At 44.6% G+C, this 15,994-nt stretch overlaps 4 protein-coding genes across 4 annotated transcripts; 2 read left to right on the forward strand and 2 right to left on the reverse strand.

Moving 5' to 3' along the window:
• Window positions 1-7,193: 7,193 nt before the first annotated feature.
• On the forward strand, window positions 7,194-7,483 carry SERLADRAFT_435471 (uncharacterized protein; the record flags this gene model as incomplete). The annotated part of the gene is made up of 3 exons (XM_007315740.1): window positions 7,194-7,221; window positions 7,301-7,333; window positions 7,392-7,483. The coding sequence occupies 3 exons, from the start codon at window positions 7,194-7,196 to the stop codon at window positions 7,481-7,483; spliced, it is 153 nt and encodes a 50-aa protein (XP_007315802.1).
• Window positions 7,484-8,020: 537 nt separating this feature from the next.
• SERLADRAFT_461613 (uncharacterized protein) lies at window positions 8,021-8,636 on the reverse strand (the record flags this gene model as incomplete). The annotated part of the gene is made up of 1 exon (XM_007315741.1): window positions 8,021-8,636. The coding sequence occupies one exon, from the start codon at window positions 8,622-8,624 to the stop codon at window positions 8,265-8,267; it is 360 nt and encodes a 119-aa protein (XP_007315803.1).
• A 1,538-nt stretch (window positions 8,637-10,174) lies between these two features.
• SERLADRAFT_414010 (uncharacterized protein) lies at window positions 10,175-11,337 on the reverse strand (the record flags this gene model as incomplete). Its single annotated transcript, XM_007315742.1, has 3 exons — window positions 10,175-10,739; window positions 10,793-10,967; window positions 11,023-11,337. 3 exons carry the CDS (start codon window positions 11,335-11,337, stop codon window positions 10,327-10,329), a joined length of 903 nt encoding a protein of 300 aa, XP_007315804.1.
• A 93-nt stretch (window positions 11,338-11,430) lies between these two features.
• SERLADRAFT_435474 (uncharacterized protein) lies at window positions 11,431-15,987 on the forward strand (the record flags this gene model as incomplete). The annotated part of the gene is made up of 7 exons (XM_007315743.1): window positions 11,431-11,556; window positions 11,621-11,704; window positions 11,869-11,883; window positions 12,276-12,467; window positions 12,519-13,666; window positions 13,747-14,991; window positions 15,042-15,987. The coding sequence occupies 7 exons, from the start codon at window positions 11,431-11,433 to the stop codon at window positions 15,985-15,987; spliced, it is 3,756 nt and encodes a 1,251-aa protein (XP_007315805.1).
• Window positions 15,988-15,994: the final 7 nt, after the last annotated feature.

Genomic DNA, 15,994 nt, shown 5'->3' on the forward strand with positions numbered 1-15,994 from the left:
TAGTGAGATAGTAGTTTGTATCTTTGATATTTATAAAATAATAAATCATACAGTATTAATTAACTATATAGCCTGTATTAGTGAGATAGTAGTTTGTATCTTTGATATTTATAAAATAAGAATAATAATTTATCCAAATATAAGTAGTGACAATGAGTAAAAGAATAATCTAAGTCCATGAAAGGTCAATATATAACACCTGTATGATATATTTTATAAGCTCTCATGGTGTAGTGGATAAATGTGATGTGTGGTGATAGGTTGCTTAGTCACCCAAGAGCTGACTAGCAGGTTGAGAGTTCAAATCCTGTCTGTGTTAATTTTTTTTTATCAGCCACACAACAATTTCCAACATCTATAAGAGCATTTATAGAGCTATATGAGGCTCTATAGATGGCAGAGGTTCTATAACAGGTTTGACCACTATAACAGCTTTATGAGTACTTATAGTGCTATAGAGCTCTATATAGCTACCCCCATTTTTCCTGATGTTGGTTGAACACCCACCGCTGACTGGCATAATTTACTGTGGCACTGGTTGTGGTCTGTTTGGATCCTTTCAGTGGACTGCAAAAAATTTTGGTATACCAGGACAAATATTTGTGATTAAACCTATTAAGTGTTATCCTTCTTGTTTTCCTTCTTTAACTGTGTGTGGCTTCTCTTCAATAGTTTAACCTATGTCTGGACTGAAGTATGTAGCCCCTATACTGGAGGAAATGTGCTGCACCACCAGAGACATCTTTGGGTATGCACCATGTGACTGGCAGCTCCATTCAGCTTTTGCACAACTTCAGAAATCCCAAGTTTGTGCAAGAACTGTTTAATGTGACCCTAGACGAAGCTCATTGTATCACAGGCTCTTCCACAGCCACACTGTTTTGAGAGAGGAGGATATTTACTTTTATTGTGATAAGATATATATGATAAGATAAGATTAAATAAAATTTTGAAGTCAGCCAACTTTGATCCTTGCTTTCTCTCTACAGTGGCTGCAAATGAACATTTGTAAACCAAGGCTCACCACAGTGACAGTGACTAGCCTCAGCATTGGACATTCAATAACAAGAAATAAAATGCTATTGCCTCCAATATACAACTCCAATATGGCTGAAACCATCCTATCAAGGGTGTCATGTGTTGATGGCGTCAAGGCTGAATCTCAATTACCTATCAGATATCTGGAGCATCACACAGCAAAGACTTGGAACCTTACCATGTCTTTGGCAAGCCAAGGTCGGACAAGCCCTAGCAAGAAGAGATAGGGGTGATGTTTAAAATGCAGGCACTGGTCTTGGAAAAACCCTTGCCTTCATGATCCCACTACTATTTAGGCCTACAGATATCCAAATTATAATCACACCTCTGAATTTACTCGGTCAGCAAAATGTCAACTCACTTGACAAGGCAAGCATAGCGGTACATTTGGAGACAGCCACACCGACAAACTTCAGGGTAAGTCTTCATGTGAATACCTGTTTAATCTATGAACCAACTAGCTTAGGCAATTGAAAATTTGTCCTACCGTGTTACTACTATTAGCCCAGAGCAGGCTATGAAGCCAGGAGGTGATTTTGAGAAGCTGCTTTGGCAGCCTTTATTTTATAGCTAAATAGTCACCATCATTTTTGACAAAGCCCACTGCATCACTGAGTGGGGTGAGTTCCGCCCAGAATACTGTGAGCTGGGACGTCTACACTATAAAATCTGACCTACTATCCCCCTCCTTATTGCCTCGGCCACATTCACCCCTGATATACTGAAAAATTTTCGCCAACTTCTTCATATCCACTTAGATTGTCTCCTAACAATACATTGCTCAACAGATAGACCACACATCAGTATAAGTGTTTGCAAGATAGAACACTCCCTTACCAGTTATGTGGACTTGGCTTTTGTGGTCTCTGATGGGTGGAAAATGGGTGATCCACCTCCCGAGAAATTCCTAATATTTTTTGATAATATACAAGACTCTATAAATGCAGCAAAGTACTTACACAATCAGCTCCCTCCAGAACTACAACACAAAATTGTCTGGTTTAATTCAGATATGTCAACAAGTTTCAAAGAAGCCCAATATAAACACTTATGACTAATTAACCCTTTTCCATTTCACAAATAACACTCACCATGCCAAATGAGTCTGTTGAACAGAGGCCCCATATTTCCCTTTAATTAGCGCTAACAAGCAAGGAAGGGAATGGATGTAGCTGACATTAAATTAATGATACAATGGCACATACCAGGCTATGAAAAGAAAGTCAACCTGACTTGAATTACACTGTGGCAGCATATAGGTCATTTTGTGTATGATCAAAGCCTGCGAGGGGTGGCTATAATTTACACCAAGGACAACAAACAAAAAATGAAAAGTGCACCTCAAACCCCAGCAAAACAGATTGCAGGGCCTCCACTTGTAGCAACATTGGAACCTACAAGGATGATGGACCTTGACTCAAACATGCATATCCAGGGACTTAGGTAGTGTAGTATTTTTTGACACTACCACATCATTCAAGTACTAGGAAATATTCCTGTAGTATTGTTTAAAATTCATTGCCTGCCTACAAAGCGCTACGGTCAAATGCCTGTGATAGTAAACAATCCAAACAATGTGGTAGCTCCAGTCTTTACTGGAGAAGAATATAGAGAAGCTTGAGAAAAACTTTCAAACAAGTTGATTGATGATGCTCTCATGGCCAGAATACTGGCTAACTTGTGGACCATCTCAAACAACAAAGATAAGGTAATTTGGGCTCAGCAGGTTAGCTACCAATCAACTTTGGTGCATGACACCGGCCTGGTCAGAGGTATCCGAAAGAGAAGTTTTTGTATTCTGAAACTTATCAACAATAGTTCCACACTATTGTTGAGCTAAAGTACTCCCCTTAACACTGGGGGCTGTGTATAGTTAATTGTCTCTTCTCCCTGAGCATTACAGGGCCGTCGCTAGGAGTGCACCCTTCTGCTATACAGGATATCCCAAAACAACAACCCCTTAACCCTGGGGACCGGGTTTACACAAAGTGCAAGAGAGTAGTAGAGAGCAAGTCCTAATGTTACAACCAAAGTTTTGTACTCTGGCGCACAACTCAGACAAAGCTTAGAGAGGAAGTGAGTGGGAGTGGTTACCCTTTGGATATTGAGTTCTATGAACTAGAGTGAAAATAAGCTCAGTCTTTGGGCAGAAGACTTGATATATTAGGATAATATATACCTAGAGTGAAAATTAGCTAAGATATAGTTGTTAGCTATGTGTAAAAGTGAGTTTGAATATATGTTGACTTACCTCAGTCTTTGGGCAGAAGGCTGAGGTGTCAATGCTATGTGGACGAGTTTTTTTGGTAAGTGTGGGAAAGTTCAGTGATTATGTAAGGTGATAGAAACTCGGAATATTAGAAGTAAATAAGGGAATTAATGGATAAAGGAAGTTGATATGAAGGGTAATATAATACACAACATTGGATAGGACCAAGTTAATTGTGAGTAGACAGCAGGAGGATTCGCTGAGGAGTCTCCTTGATCTATTAGGGTATATATACTACTACAGGTTGTTTGTACATATGTACTATACAGTTGATGAAGGCAGTGGCTGATGATGCCATAGGGCATAGCCCATGTGACCAGCTCCACTGTGTGAGATACTTGTATCTAAAAATAAAAAAATGCAGCGCAGCGCAAGAAGGTGGAGTTTGAACAAAAGGGAAAGTGCCGCATGGCACAGGGTGTGAAAACTACAGAAGAAAGTTGAAGAAGAGAATGAAATTTAGAGGTCCAAAAATTGTGTTATTGTGACATTTCCTTCTGTTCGGAGCTCTCTCTCTCCAGTGGGGCGGTGTTTGTACTCTCCAGCAATAATCTTCCAAAGGGATGGTTTTTAATTGGCTGAAGTTGTATTTGAGTAGTTCTCTCGATGCCTGATCTGATTCCCACTGAAATGTTCTGCAACTACTAAAATGTCATTTAATGAGGGAGATGTGGTGGGCAATTTGACTGATATAGAAGTTCAGTTCTTCCAGGTTAAAAGGTATTTTTTCTTCTGTGGTAAGACTAGTGGATGAAGCCTAGGAGTTGTAGTAAATGTCTGCATTTGCAATTTCTTCAGCGGTGATATCCAATCAACTACTGGGTCTCTGTTCGTCTGGAGCAGGGGGGAGGTCTTGGTCTAGGAGCGCACGGTTGAAATCTTCAAATACAAGGCGGTCCTATTCCATGATCACTGTGTGATATTGAGAGGTGGGGAAGTAGGATGTAGTGGAAATAGGTAAGAGTGATGATAAGAGTGATGAGATCGATGATGTCCAGGGTGATGAGGACAACTGGTGAAAAACAACACGGTCAGAGGTATGTAGGAAAGGTTAGGTTGTTTAGGGCTAAAATGGGTTTACGTGAAGTGGTGCGCTGTAAACAGATTTGTAGGGTGAGCTTTCTATTTTGTGAGGCAACATTAAACTATAACAAAAACAATACCCGTCTCCAACTGCACTTGCAAAGAGTAAGAGGTACAATGAGTTTTTGAGGTTGACAGATGCTAGAGATTATAGCAGGTAGAGGACTGAGAGTAAACTCAAGGGTTTCTGAGGAGGAGTAAAGTGGGTAATTCAAGTAATAGAAAGCTAAAATACAATACATGGGTATGTAGAGTTTTTATAGCTATTTTTCTATCCCTCAGACCGGAAATAGAATAAAGGAAAAGTGGTCTGAGGACAAAACTATCCAATAAGGAAAAGGATAACTATTGTACAACTTTGAAGATTAATCAGCAGGTGAGAAAGTGTACTGATAATAAGTGTTGTCATGCATGTTCAGGAACCATATCCTCATAATGAGGTACAATCCTGACTAAAGTGTTTATTAATATTTCCAGACACTGATGGGGCTTGGAGCTGGTTGGCGAGATCTCAGCTACTAGTCCTTACCCATTGTGCTGGCTGGCTGGGAGTACTACCAAGTCTCTGATCTGTAATATAAAGTGGTAATGATGGTTAAGAAAGCCTGTGAGGGGCTATGAGAAGCAAGATAGCAAAGGATACCTCTAGCCCTAGAGCCAAAGGTGTAACAGGGAAAGTGTCTAAGAGTCAAGACATGGAACAAAAAGATAATAAAATAAGAAAATATAAATGATCCTTACAGAAATGGGGTAAACAGCAACAATCAGACAATGTCAATGATCAGAGATACCTGCAAAACTGTACTTTACATGAGTCAGTGCTGAAGAACTTTACCTTGCCATTTTGTGCATTGTAGAGACAAATGCTAATACTCAGGTAACTCACCACAATAAGGGGACCAAAATGCAGAATAGACGGGTACAGGTCTGCCCCGGAGGGCTATGTTATTATCAGAAGTGTTGATTGATGTAATTTATATTTCCCAAAGCAGTGCATGCAGCAACCTACTTCCCAGATTGAGCAGATCTAGAGTAAATATTTCTATATTAAGATGTTCCCATGGGAAGGTCCTTACCTGGCTAACCTAGCCTGACATTGGAAATTTCCTGCTTGTGTACCCCTTGATAGAGACACTGTTTAAGTTGACCACTTCCTGCCTGCAAAAATGGTTGTCACACTATGACATTGTGCACTTCTTGTGAGGCAACGATAAACTATAACAAAAATAAAACCTGTCTCCTTCTGCACTTGCAGGGAGTAAAGGGTTCAATAAGCTTGAGGTCGACAGATGCTAGTAAATATAGCGAGTAGAGGACTTTTGAGAGGTAAGCTTCAAAGGTTCTTGTTGAGGAGTAAAGCGGGTAAATTCAGTAATAGAAAACTAAGGAGCCATACATGAATAGGTAAGGCTTTATATAGTGAACTGTTTGTTCCTCAGACCGAAAGGAGAATATACAAAAAGTGGTCTGAGGAATCAATCGACCAATAAGAAAAAGGGAGAGTAACTATCGTACGACTTTTAACTTGATTAATCAGCAGGTGAGAGATTTGTACTAATAATAGAGGATTGTCACGCGTGTTCAGGAACTGTATCCTCATAATGAGGTACAATCCTGAATAAGGTGTTTATTAGTATAACCAGGCTTTACTGGGGCTTGGAGCTGGTTGGCGAGATGTCTACTACCAGTCCCTACCCAGTGTGCTGGCTGGCTGGGAGCGATACCCAGTCTCTGATCTGTGATATAAAATGGTAGTGATGGTTAAGAAAGCCTGTGAGGGCTATGAGAAGTAAAACGGCAAAGGATACCTCTAGCCCTAGAGCCAGAGGTGTAACGGGAAAAGTGTTCGAGAACCAAGACATAGCGAAGATAAGAAAATAATGAAATGGTCCTTACACTTCTTGTGGGTGCATGATTCCTTTTGTGAGTGTCTTCTTAGGTGAATGGACACATCAGAAGCATGTCCAGGGCTTATAACCTATAAAATGTTAGTTTTGGTGATTCTGCACCTTTGTGCTACCTATATATTTTCATTCCTTTCTCTATCTATTCTTCTATCATTCACTATTGATTGTGTTCTCTATTATTTTGCCTTTGTGGCTGCTTTGTTTACCTTTGTTTACAAAACTTCGGACAGTACTGCAGAGTCCAATGCTTCCTATTCTCTAGTTACTCACATTGGACTCTAGGTACTGTATACCTGTCATACTCTCTAATAATATAGTTACTCACATTGGACTCTAGTTCCAGTCCCTGATTGCTCTCAGCAAGTGGCTAGACACTTCCTTCAAGCTTTGTTCTTAATATAAAATGCTAGGAATAAAACCCCAATTAATGATAGAATCAACTGAGGAAAGAGAAAGAGAATCAAAATGGGGGCTGGGTGGTGATGAGGGAGAGTGGTGCTGGTGCTGGTGCTGGTGATGCTAGTGCTGGTGGTGATGGTGGTGGTGGTGGCGGGTAGTAGCAATCCAAACAGCACAATCCTAGCTTTGTGACTCTAGTATATTAGTCAATGGCGGAGTGCAAAATACTAACATCCAGAGATGAATATAGGGCTCATTTGGCACCCACCATTTTGCAATGCTGCCAACCAAAAAAAGTCTTCTTTCATTTTAAAATGATGCCATTTTGGGACAAGCTGATGTGTTTGGCAACACATTTTGAAAAAAGCTTGTCACACCATAGTCTCGTTACCCCAGACAATATAGAGCATGTGCGCGAGATATCCTAGTGCCTGCGAGCGGAGTTTGAATCTGAGGCAAAAAAGTGGTAAGGTTTGCTCACACAACAATGCTCTATAATGTCTGGTGCATTTGGTGCAGAAGGGGGTAGGTCTAGTCATGTGACTATGCACGTGGCCAAAAATCTTTGTTGATCATGTACTATGAAAACCTCATTGGCATGCAGGATTTCCCCAACTAAGAGCATCAAGAAAGAGAGGTAGGTTCATTCCTTCTCGGTGCATAGTGGCAAGTATGTTGACTACTTTTTGGACTAGATCCTGGCCTTCTAGCCTGGCTTTCATTCGACGTGTTTGCTCGAGTTGAATGGGGGAGTCAGGTTCATTGGGGGAATCAGATGGCGGATTGAAATGAATATTATTTGTATTGTCAGCTGTAAGACAGCCTGGACAGTCACAGTTACTGCAGTTGTCAATATCTTCAAAAGCTTGCAGGTAGCTTTGGTCCATATTATTGATAAGTACTACAAAAAAAACCGCCGACTAGTACCTCCTTCACCAACCGAGTATGGTCACATGACTGGACCTACCCCCCCCCTACATCAAATGCACCAGATCCTTAGGAGGAGAAATCAACGAGTGAACTTTACCATTTTTTTGCCTCAGATTTAAACCCCGACCCCTCCTAAGGATCTGGGCTTCCGAGATTAGTCACACCACTGAGTACTGATAAAATAAGATAGGCCTTTGATGCCATCATGTGATCATGTGATGAAAAGTGTTACACTTGGTGACAAACAAGAAAATTGCTATCTCTTCTTGCTTCATATGAATTATCTATGATTTTATGATTGAGAGGAAAGTCGAAATCGGTAAATACAAATATAATACTGTAAGAAGAGCTAAAAAAAATGGTGCCTTGTAAGATGGGATAGATTTTTTGTGGTAAAGTCGACAGTGTGACATAGCGTGAGAAATATTGTTTACAAACTTTTTGAAACGGAGGCTGCCGAACGGGCTGTAAGTTAGCTGTCACGTTCTGAACATGTCGAAATAATACAGTGATATAAACTCGGGTGCTACTCTGAATGCTAGTGGATCCAGAGCCTGTCCAAGCAGCGTGTCAAAGTTTGGCATAAGTTGATCGAAAAGATACCCCTTCGTAAAGTGAGTCACCGCATAACGAGTTATTCACCCCTTTAGCTTGGTCGCAGATTGATTACTCGAATTGACGTGTTGCAAATGGGCGTCATAAGCAGCCTCTGCGTCTCCGTAAAGTGTTTCCAGCAATTCCTTTTCATCTGCGGAAAATGTTGTAATATCCCAGTCGTCTTTCTGAAAACGGAGCTCCAAATCCCTTTTTCCTAACCTCTTTAAAATCGTAGCTTTCCACTCCCTCCACACTTTAGTGTCATTGGGAAGGAGCTCCTCAAGCAGTTTTTTGGGTTCCTGTGGTCCCAGAACGAGAATGACGAACACTACCATTGATGTCCTCGTTCCCAGTTGATACTTCCTCATCGTCGGCTTTTTCAAGATCTTTTCAATCAACATGTCTTTCTGCACCTCCTCCTTGTCCAGCGACGAGAGCCACGAATTATAGCCCCAGGAAAAGGCCAGTGACGTTAAAAACATGATCTGACCGAACAGAGTGCCTTGGGGAATCAGGAGTAGTTGCGCCAAGAACTGAACGGTTAATAACATGGAACATAGTCCAATGTTGTTATACTGTGGCTCATTGCTATATCGTAATGAGAACCTGCCCCTAGTGATTGCATTAACGGCATCTTCACTGCCTTTCAAAACCACTATGTCTTTGTCGGTCACCAGCAGTCCATCGCCAGGAGGAGCTCCTGGAGCGGACTTGGGACGAACGAAAGTGAATCTCCCAGAACCGATGACAAAACACGAAAGACCGCTGGACACGATACCCAGGAGGATCATGGAAAAGCACCACCAATCTTTAAAAACCGCACAGGCGGCGCAGGTGCCCCAGCTGACTGTGATGGGGATGGCTGCCAGGAGAGCCGAGTAGGTTCGCAGTAGTTTCGGATTCATTTGTAACTCTGGGGCGGGTGACAACTCAGCGATAGTTACCCCTACAGGCAACGTTTTTCTTCCCTTCACCTCGATGGGCTTCCTGTTTGCACATCCTGATGCAAATAAATGTGCCAGATGACCTGTCTGCTGCATGATAGTACCCGAGTGCGCTCCACGAAAATAAGGGCCTTTTGACCCGTCCAGCTCAAACATGACGGCTGGATCGACGTTTACGCCAGGGAATAGTCCATCCCAGAACCTCGAGTTGGCGAGCTGACCGTAACGCTTAGCGACGGTGTAACTCCCAGGAGAATTATACCATCCCAACCACTTCCTACCCTCATACACATGAACTGTTGCCATTGCTGATATCGCCTCATCCCCTCCAAAGAAACCGGCTACTCCAGAGGCATCGAGCGTAAAATCTGAGCCTTGTAGTGGTATTGAAGGAATTACCATAAGTACACGGTGGGGGGTAGTGCAAGGTGTTTAGTAGCGAACAAAGACAGCAATAGTGTTGTTATACACGCGGTGTTTATACGCCACTTAAACAACGTTGTTGTGCATGCTAAGTTAACGTTTCGCTCTTCATATTTACCTATTACTTATCGTGTCCACTGCGGTAACCATTCACGGACATGAATAATGGTGTTCCTATCGTGACGACATCCGAGACCTACCTGTGGAATTTACAAAGGCACTCCGAGACTCTGACCTTAGTTGTACGGGTATCGGATGGCCCAAAGCACTCATCATAGCCATCATAGCCTCTCATATCTCATAGCCACGATAAGATATTATTATACCTTCTTCCGTTCAGGGCGTTTCAAAAAAGTCTTTAGTTTCCACGAAGCGAAAACGCACTGCGAGTGCGAGGATCAATACGTATACATGACCCGAACTGTCAATATTGTCAATACTGTCACGGTTCCTTCGGACCTAGGTCTACTGCCATCCAGAATTCATACCTGTATTTAGTATTGAGATACCGCACCAAAGGCATCCTTTGATTTTCACTCTTCACATTCTCTGAGTCATACGTAGTTAGCACACTGATGGCCAATGACTGCTCGACATTGAAGGGGAATCCACGATATTGAGACACATGTCATTGGCTAGACCAATAGGGTACATCGTATCGATCTGTACTGGAGCCGCAACCGAATATACCGGGGCTGTTGCTGTGATAGTAAAGGTATTGCGGAGCAGTGAAATATCACCATACAAACATATCACCACCCCCTTCACTCAGATCATCACTTTCCTGATCTTCTCCTGTTTCGTCGCTCAAATAGTCACTATCTTCGTCTCTATCGTCTCCGTCTTCATCAACTTCCTCATCTTCGTCTTCATCTTCGTCGCTGTCGCCATCGCTGACATTGTCGGTTCGTCGGCCACCCCTTATCCACTCAAAAACTCGGGAACTGTCAGGCATGACTAACCTGCGAAGGCCAAGTTTGTCGTCCTTTCCCGAGGTGACGATATAGGTTTTCAAGGCTTCCGTTATGTAGCCCTCCACGACAGGGTATTTATTCTTCGCAATCGTACGCATCAGCCATTCCTCGCTTAAAGGGTGAGAGATTTCAGGGATCCATGCATTGTTTTTGATACGGTGCCACACGACACCAGCTAGATGGACATTAAATTGCATTGTTAGGTTAGGGGATAGATGTGAAACGCACAAGGGAAAACGCAGACTTTCAATGTCGGACATATATTTCCCCACCTTATTACCACTGAGAGGTCACGATCAAAAACTCTGAATTCGGCGTAGAAGTCCAGAAGTGTCACGCGAGTGATCACAAGGTATTCAATATTTCTAAAATGTGGAAGAAGTCCTTCGAACGAAGACATAAACTGGAAAATATTAGATTTGGTCTAAAGTACTGGAAAAAAACCTTCTGCCACTTACCTGTCCTGTTGATATCATTGGTAATATAGGCATAATATTTTGGATAGACAGAAAAGTTAACGAGGGCAAATTCTTGGCTACTGAGCGGGCAAGATCAATGCTCCACCCTGGCCTTAGGGTGTTGAGGACCCTGATTGGAGCTGCAGAGTTGGCTAGAACTTTCATCATATCGTCGTAATCATGATGGTCAGGTTCCCAAAATACTGTAACGTTGTTTACAGGGGTCTCAGCAACCAGAAACGGTAAGAGTGTACTCGGTGCAGTACAAGCATCAAGAAGAGGTAAATGTATGTCGTGAAAAGCATCCGTATCCATTTCGTCAGTTGCACTGGGCGATAGATGGAGTGATTTTAGTTTTGGGTGGCGTTTTATAAAATCCGCGAGGTTTGGGCTGATTGATAGAGAGCAATGAAAGCGGGCGAGACAGGGAAAGTCGCAGGAGTCAAGAAGGTCGAGTGGACATTTCTGAATGAAGAGAAGGCCCAGGTCTACGATTCTCGGGGCACATCGAAGAGCTCTGTTTATAGTCCTGTAGTAAGCGGGAAAATAGACAGTCCCTTCCCTGAAGAAGGGTATATTAGACAACACAGGGGTTCAGAAAGACGGGGATGCATACGGAGGTAGCTCAGAACATAAGATTGAAGAGGGAAAGACGGTGAATGACCGTACCGCCAAAGCTGCGGTAGGGTTGGTCACCATTGTTTGACAGCATTTGATACCAGTAGCAGTGCCAATCAAGTTAATTTGACGATACACCCAGCACTGTGTAAGTTCCCTGAAGGCATGCGAAACAAGACAAAGGGAAAGCTGATCTGACCGAGGGATGTACTGAACTATGTCATCCAGCAGCTCGACGGGCAGGTGCGTTACAAGCATCGCAGCTATATTGGCGTGATGTCGAGTCTAGCGCAGATTGAATGCAGCGTTAGTAAATGAATTTTATGGTGATCGCTGTGAAAAGGCTTGCCTGTGTCTGTGCTCGTGGTACGCGTCTAAGGTCTACGTCGAAAGTTAAAAAGCCCTTCTGCGCGTAGTGGCAGTCACATGTCGGTTATATAATGGCACGTGATAGGGTATGGTGTAGGGACGCGTTGTTGTGACATATGTACTATTTGTTTCTGTGGGTCCACCTTTTATTTGGACCATGTTCGTTTTCTCGTTTGCCTGGTTACATTTGGTCCTCGTTATTCCAAGTCTTAACGCCCTTTGTTTCATCGCCCAAAGCCTTTTTTCGTTGGCTTTTTGTCACGAAGGCCTTACGCCGTTCACGCACGCCCGCACGACGCTCCCTCATCAAGAAATCTTCAACGAAATTCGCAACAATGATTCCATTCATCCCAACCGTCGCACTTGCTTTCGTCTCGTTCATATCCTCAGCTTTCATCGTTCTTCGTATAGTAATTCCCATTTTACCTCCTCACCCTTTGAGCCGACGAGTTTCACCCGTAAGTGGTCACTTTACTTACAAACATTCACTTGACCGATATACATCCTAGGCCGAGTTTGGACTGCCTAACTACAATTTTCGTTCTCTTTCTTCAGCCGACAAGAGTCATCTCTGGCTCGCCTCTCTCGACATCCTTGCACTCGGTGTGTTCATCTGGCAAGCAGTTACAGAATATCTTGGTGGTCCCGCAGACTTCAGCGAAGCACTTGATGCAGCTTCAGCATCTAGGCTCTGGTTTGCGTTGACTATCCGTCAAACGTGTCTCTTAGTCGTATCTACTCTTACGCTGCTTCACATCCGTATGGGCCGTTCAGTATCGTTCGGTGCAAAGCACTGGATCCTTTGGGCACCAACCTTGCTTCTTGCCGTAACGTCCACGGTTATGGCAGGTATTCTTGCAGACACTGGCGTTACAGGTTTATTCGTAGGCCTCGTTGCCTATTCGACCACGGTTGCTCTCCTAAGCACTGTGGCGTTTGGTGGCCTAATCTTCACGTTGATCATCATCAAGCGCAACTTGGCCGCGTTGAACGACCCCGCGGATAGCTGGCCTCCCGCCAAGGAGGTTGAAGACAAGCCCCGTCCGTCTTTTGCCACTGAAGATGTGGATGCTATGCGCGAGGGTAGCTCTTGGATTACGTCGGATGCTAGCTCTCGCCATGAGTCCGTGTCAGGTTGGTCATTCTCAACCCATCATACTCACCACCGTCACGGATCGGTTCGCGTCAATGCTGCAGCCGCTTCTCAGGTGTCTGTCGCAGCTAAATCATCGTTCTGGTTCAACCCCCCTACACCTGCTAATGGACGTGATTCTGGTATACCTCCCGTGCCGCCTCTGCCATCTCCTTACAAACAGAGTACTTCGCCAACCTGTGCTTTAAGTGACGACCCAGACCCCTTCCGACGCGACGTTCCAGACAATCAACGTGCTCGCCTCGGCTCACAAACCTCTTGGCTGACCTCGCCTTCTGCATCTCAAGTCACTTTGTCTGCTTGGTCTTACCCCACAGGCCGTGGTGACGCCAGTACTCCGGATCTTAATGCTGAGTTGCTACCATCAACCGCGGTATCACGCCCTGTCACTCCTGCTTTGGCCAGCGCTCAGGTCCTGGGCGGCTATGGGTACACTCGGGATGCCGAAAAGGGTATTGCATCATTGGCAGTGACAGGTACTGAAATTGATGTGTCTGTCTACCGGTATGTTTGTTGGTTAATTTCAATATGGCTTCCTTTTGTAAGTGGTTTACTTTCCTTCGATCAATACACACATCTAATAGTGATTTCCAGGGACTCTCACTTCCTTACTTGTTTGCAGTTTCCCCTCATGGTTACGCTATTTCCAGCGCGATGCCCATTATGCTTGTTCTATCGGTCACTATCTCCAGTCCTCTCCTGGCTCTTAATATATTGCTGCGGTCGCCTATCCCCATCCCATCTGGGCTTTTCGATGCCCATAGCGAACCTCCCTCTATTGTCATGCGTGCGCCTTCCCCAGCCACTACATTGGCATCCTATAACCGCGAGTACAAACGTAGCGGTAGCGTCACAGTTGTGGAAGGACGCCGTAGTGGAGATGTTTGGATTTCGAAAGGGGATGCCGTCCATGGCAAAAGTAAGGTGGGTCGGGCAATGGGAATGTTGACTCCGGTACCTAGGTTAGCGGTACTTCCACCAGAAGGTGAAGAACCCCAGGACGGCGAGATTACACCACCTCTACCCATGCAGACAGAAGACATGTCTTTTGGTAACACCGTCCCGCCGACTCCGCAATCGACGAACAGCGCTGAGTTGGGAAGGGTGAGGAAGGAGTCCAAAGCATCATCTCACCTTTCTGGAGGGGAAGACTCTTTGGGATTTGCTTCCAGGATCATGATTGCTCAGAGGCACTATTCTGCGCTTGCCACAACGGTTGTTGTACCAGCGTCTCCTGAAAAAGCATCCGACGACGGTGTTGAGGGTACGACTACTGGTGTCGCCATTGACCAACAAGTTATGGCCGTGCGAAATTCACACCTCCGCTCACGTTCCGTATCGTCCGAATTCAGTCCATCCGAATTCAGTCCTAGAGCAATCACGACTTCTGAAGCAAGCTTGAGTCCCCCTCCTTCTCTCCCTCTTCCGCCAACTCCACCCAATGTTAGGAATGCCAAACTCGCCAGGCTTGTTCACCGAAAGTCATACTCATCCGGCTTCTCTTTTGGCGCGGTTGTAAATGACGACATCAACGAAATCGACGCTCTTACTGCTGGTGTATTGCCTCTCCTTGTCCCAGGGCTTAAAGTTGGAGATGACATGCGCATCCGTCATGACTGGAAATTCTCTCCCCCGATCAGTAGTACCGTTACCAAGAAAAAGGCCGCACGAACTCACCATCAACAATCCTCCGAGTTTGACTTTGGCATTTTGGGAACATCAGGAGAATTCCCTTCGCCTCAACTTCATTCTACCCCTGCCCAGAGAAAGCAAGCCGCTAGAGCGAAGAAGATATCTGCCAGCAAGAGACACCACTTCAGTTTACCTAGGTAGGTAAGCGAGATCCATGTTCGTGACATCTTGTTGATGACTTTTACAGCTTGGGTCTTGGCAAAGACGGTGTCCACTCATGGATTCCCGAGCTTAATCGTGCTTTAGATAACAAAGTAGGGCCATACGCAACTGTTTCCAACACAGACAGTGCCAGGAGAAATACTGTTTGGGGTGGCGAGTCTGTGCCTACCCTGTCGCACACAAAGACTGTTAGAGAGGACGACGCCCTTCTCTGCACAATTCCTGAAGCTCCTCTCGCACGGGCTGCATCAACTCGCAGCCTTGGACTTCGTGCTGATGTCCCCCATGATGCTCGTTCGTCTGCTGCCTCTCTATCCGACAAACATACTATCGCTCCTCCTTCTGCTGCTTCCACCGTCACGCTGTTTGAACTCGACAATGGCTCTGGTCCCATCGCGGAGAGTACACCCCAAGATTCGCAGAAGAACCAGCAACTGACTACAAGGCACCAACCTCCCGTTATGCACCTCCCCACTTCTCGTCGCTCAAGTATTGTTTATATCAAACCCGATGAAAATGTACAAAATAATGACCCTACGCCTACGAACCGCACGTCCTCCAATGTTTTCGCTCAGTGGTCTTCGCGAGCCGTAAGACCACTTATACCCAAAGCTAGCAAATTGCAGCGCAAGCAATCATCATCTGAAGGCAAGCCAGGCTCCCCTAGTGGAGGCCTGCGACCTCTCTCGCTCCTCCAGAATCGCGACACCAATCGTACTAGTGATGTCGCTAATACGAGTGGAACGCGCCCGCTTGTTCTTGGAAAGAAGAAGCAGAAAGTGACTGTAATCGCAGATGAGAATGCCGATCCTAGTTCTGAGAACAAACATCTGAAGCCGCTTCAGCTTGCACGCTCCGACACGAGCAAAGCCCGAGGAGTGCTCCGAAAAGGCGAAGTCATACCGAACGTGGTTGTACGACCGCCTTCAACAATGACCGAGCAAACAGGGTTCACTTATGGTTTCCGTTGATTGGAAC

The sequence above is a fragment of the Serpula lacrymans genome (genome assembly GCF_000218685.1).
Source record: "Serpula lacrymans var. lacrymans S7.9 unplaced genomic scaffold SERLAscaffold_4, whole genome shotgun sequence".
NCBI lineage: Eukaryota > Fungi > Basidiomycota > Agaricomycetes > Boletales > Serpulaceae > Serpula > Serpula lacrymans.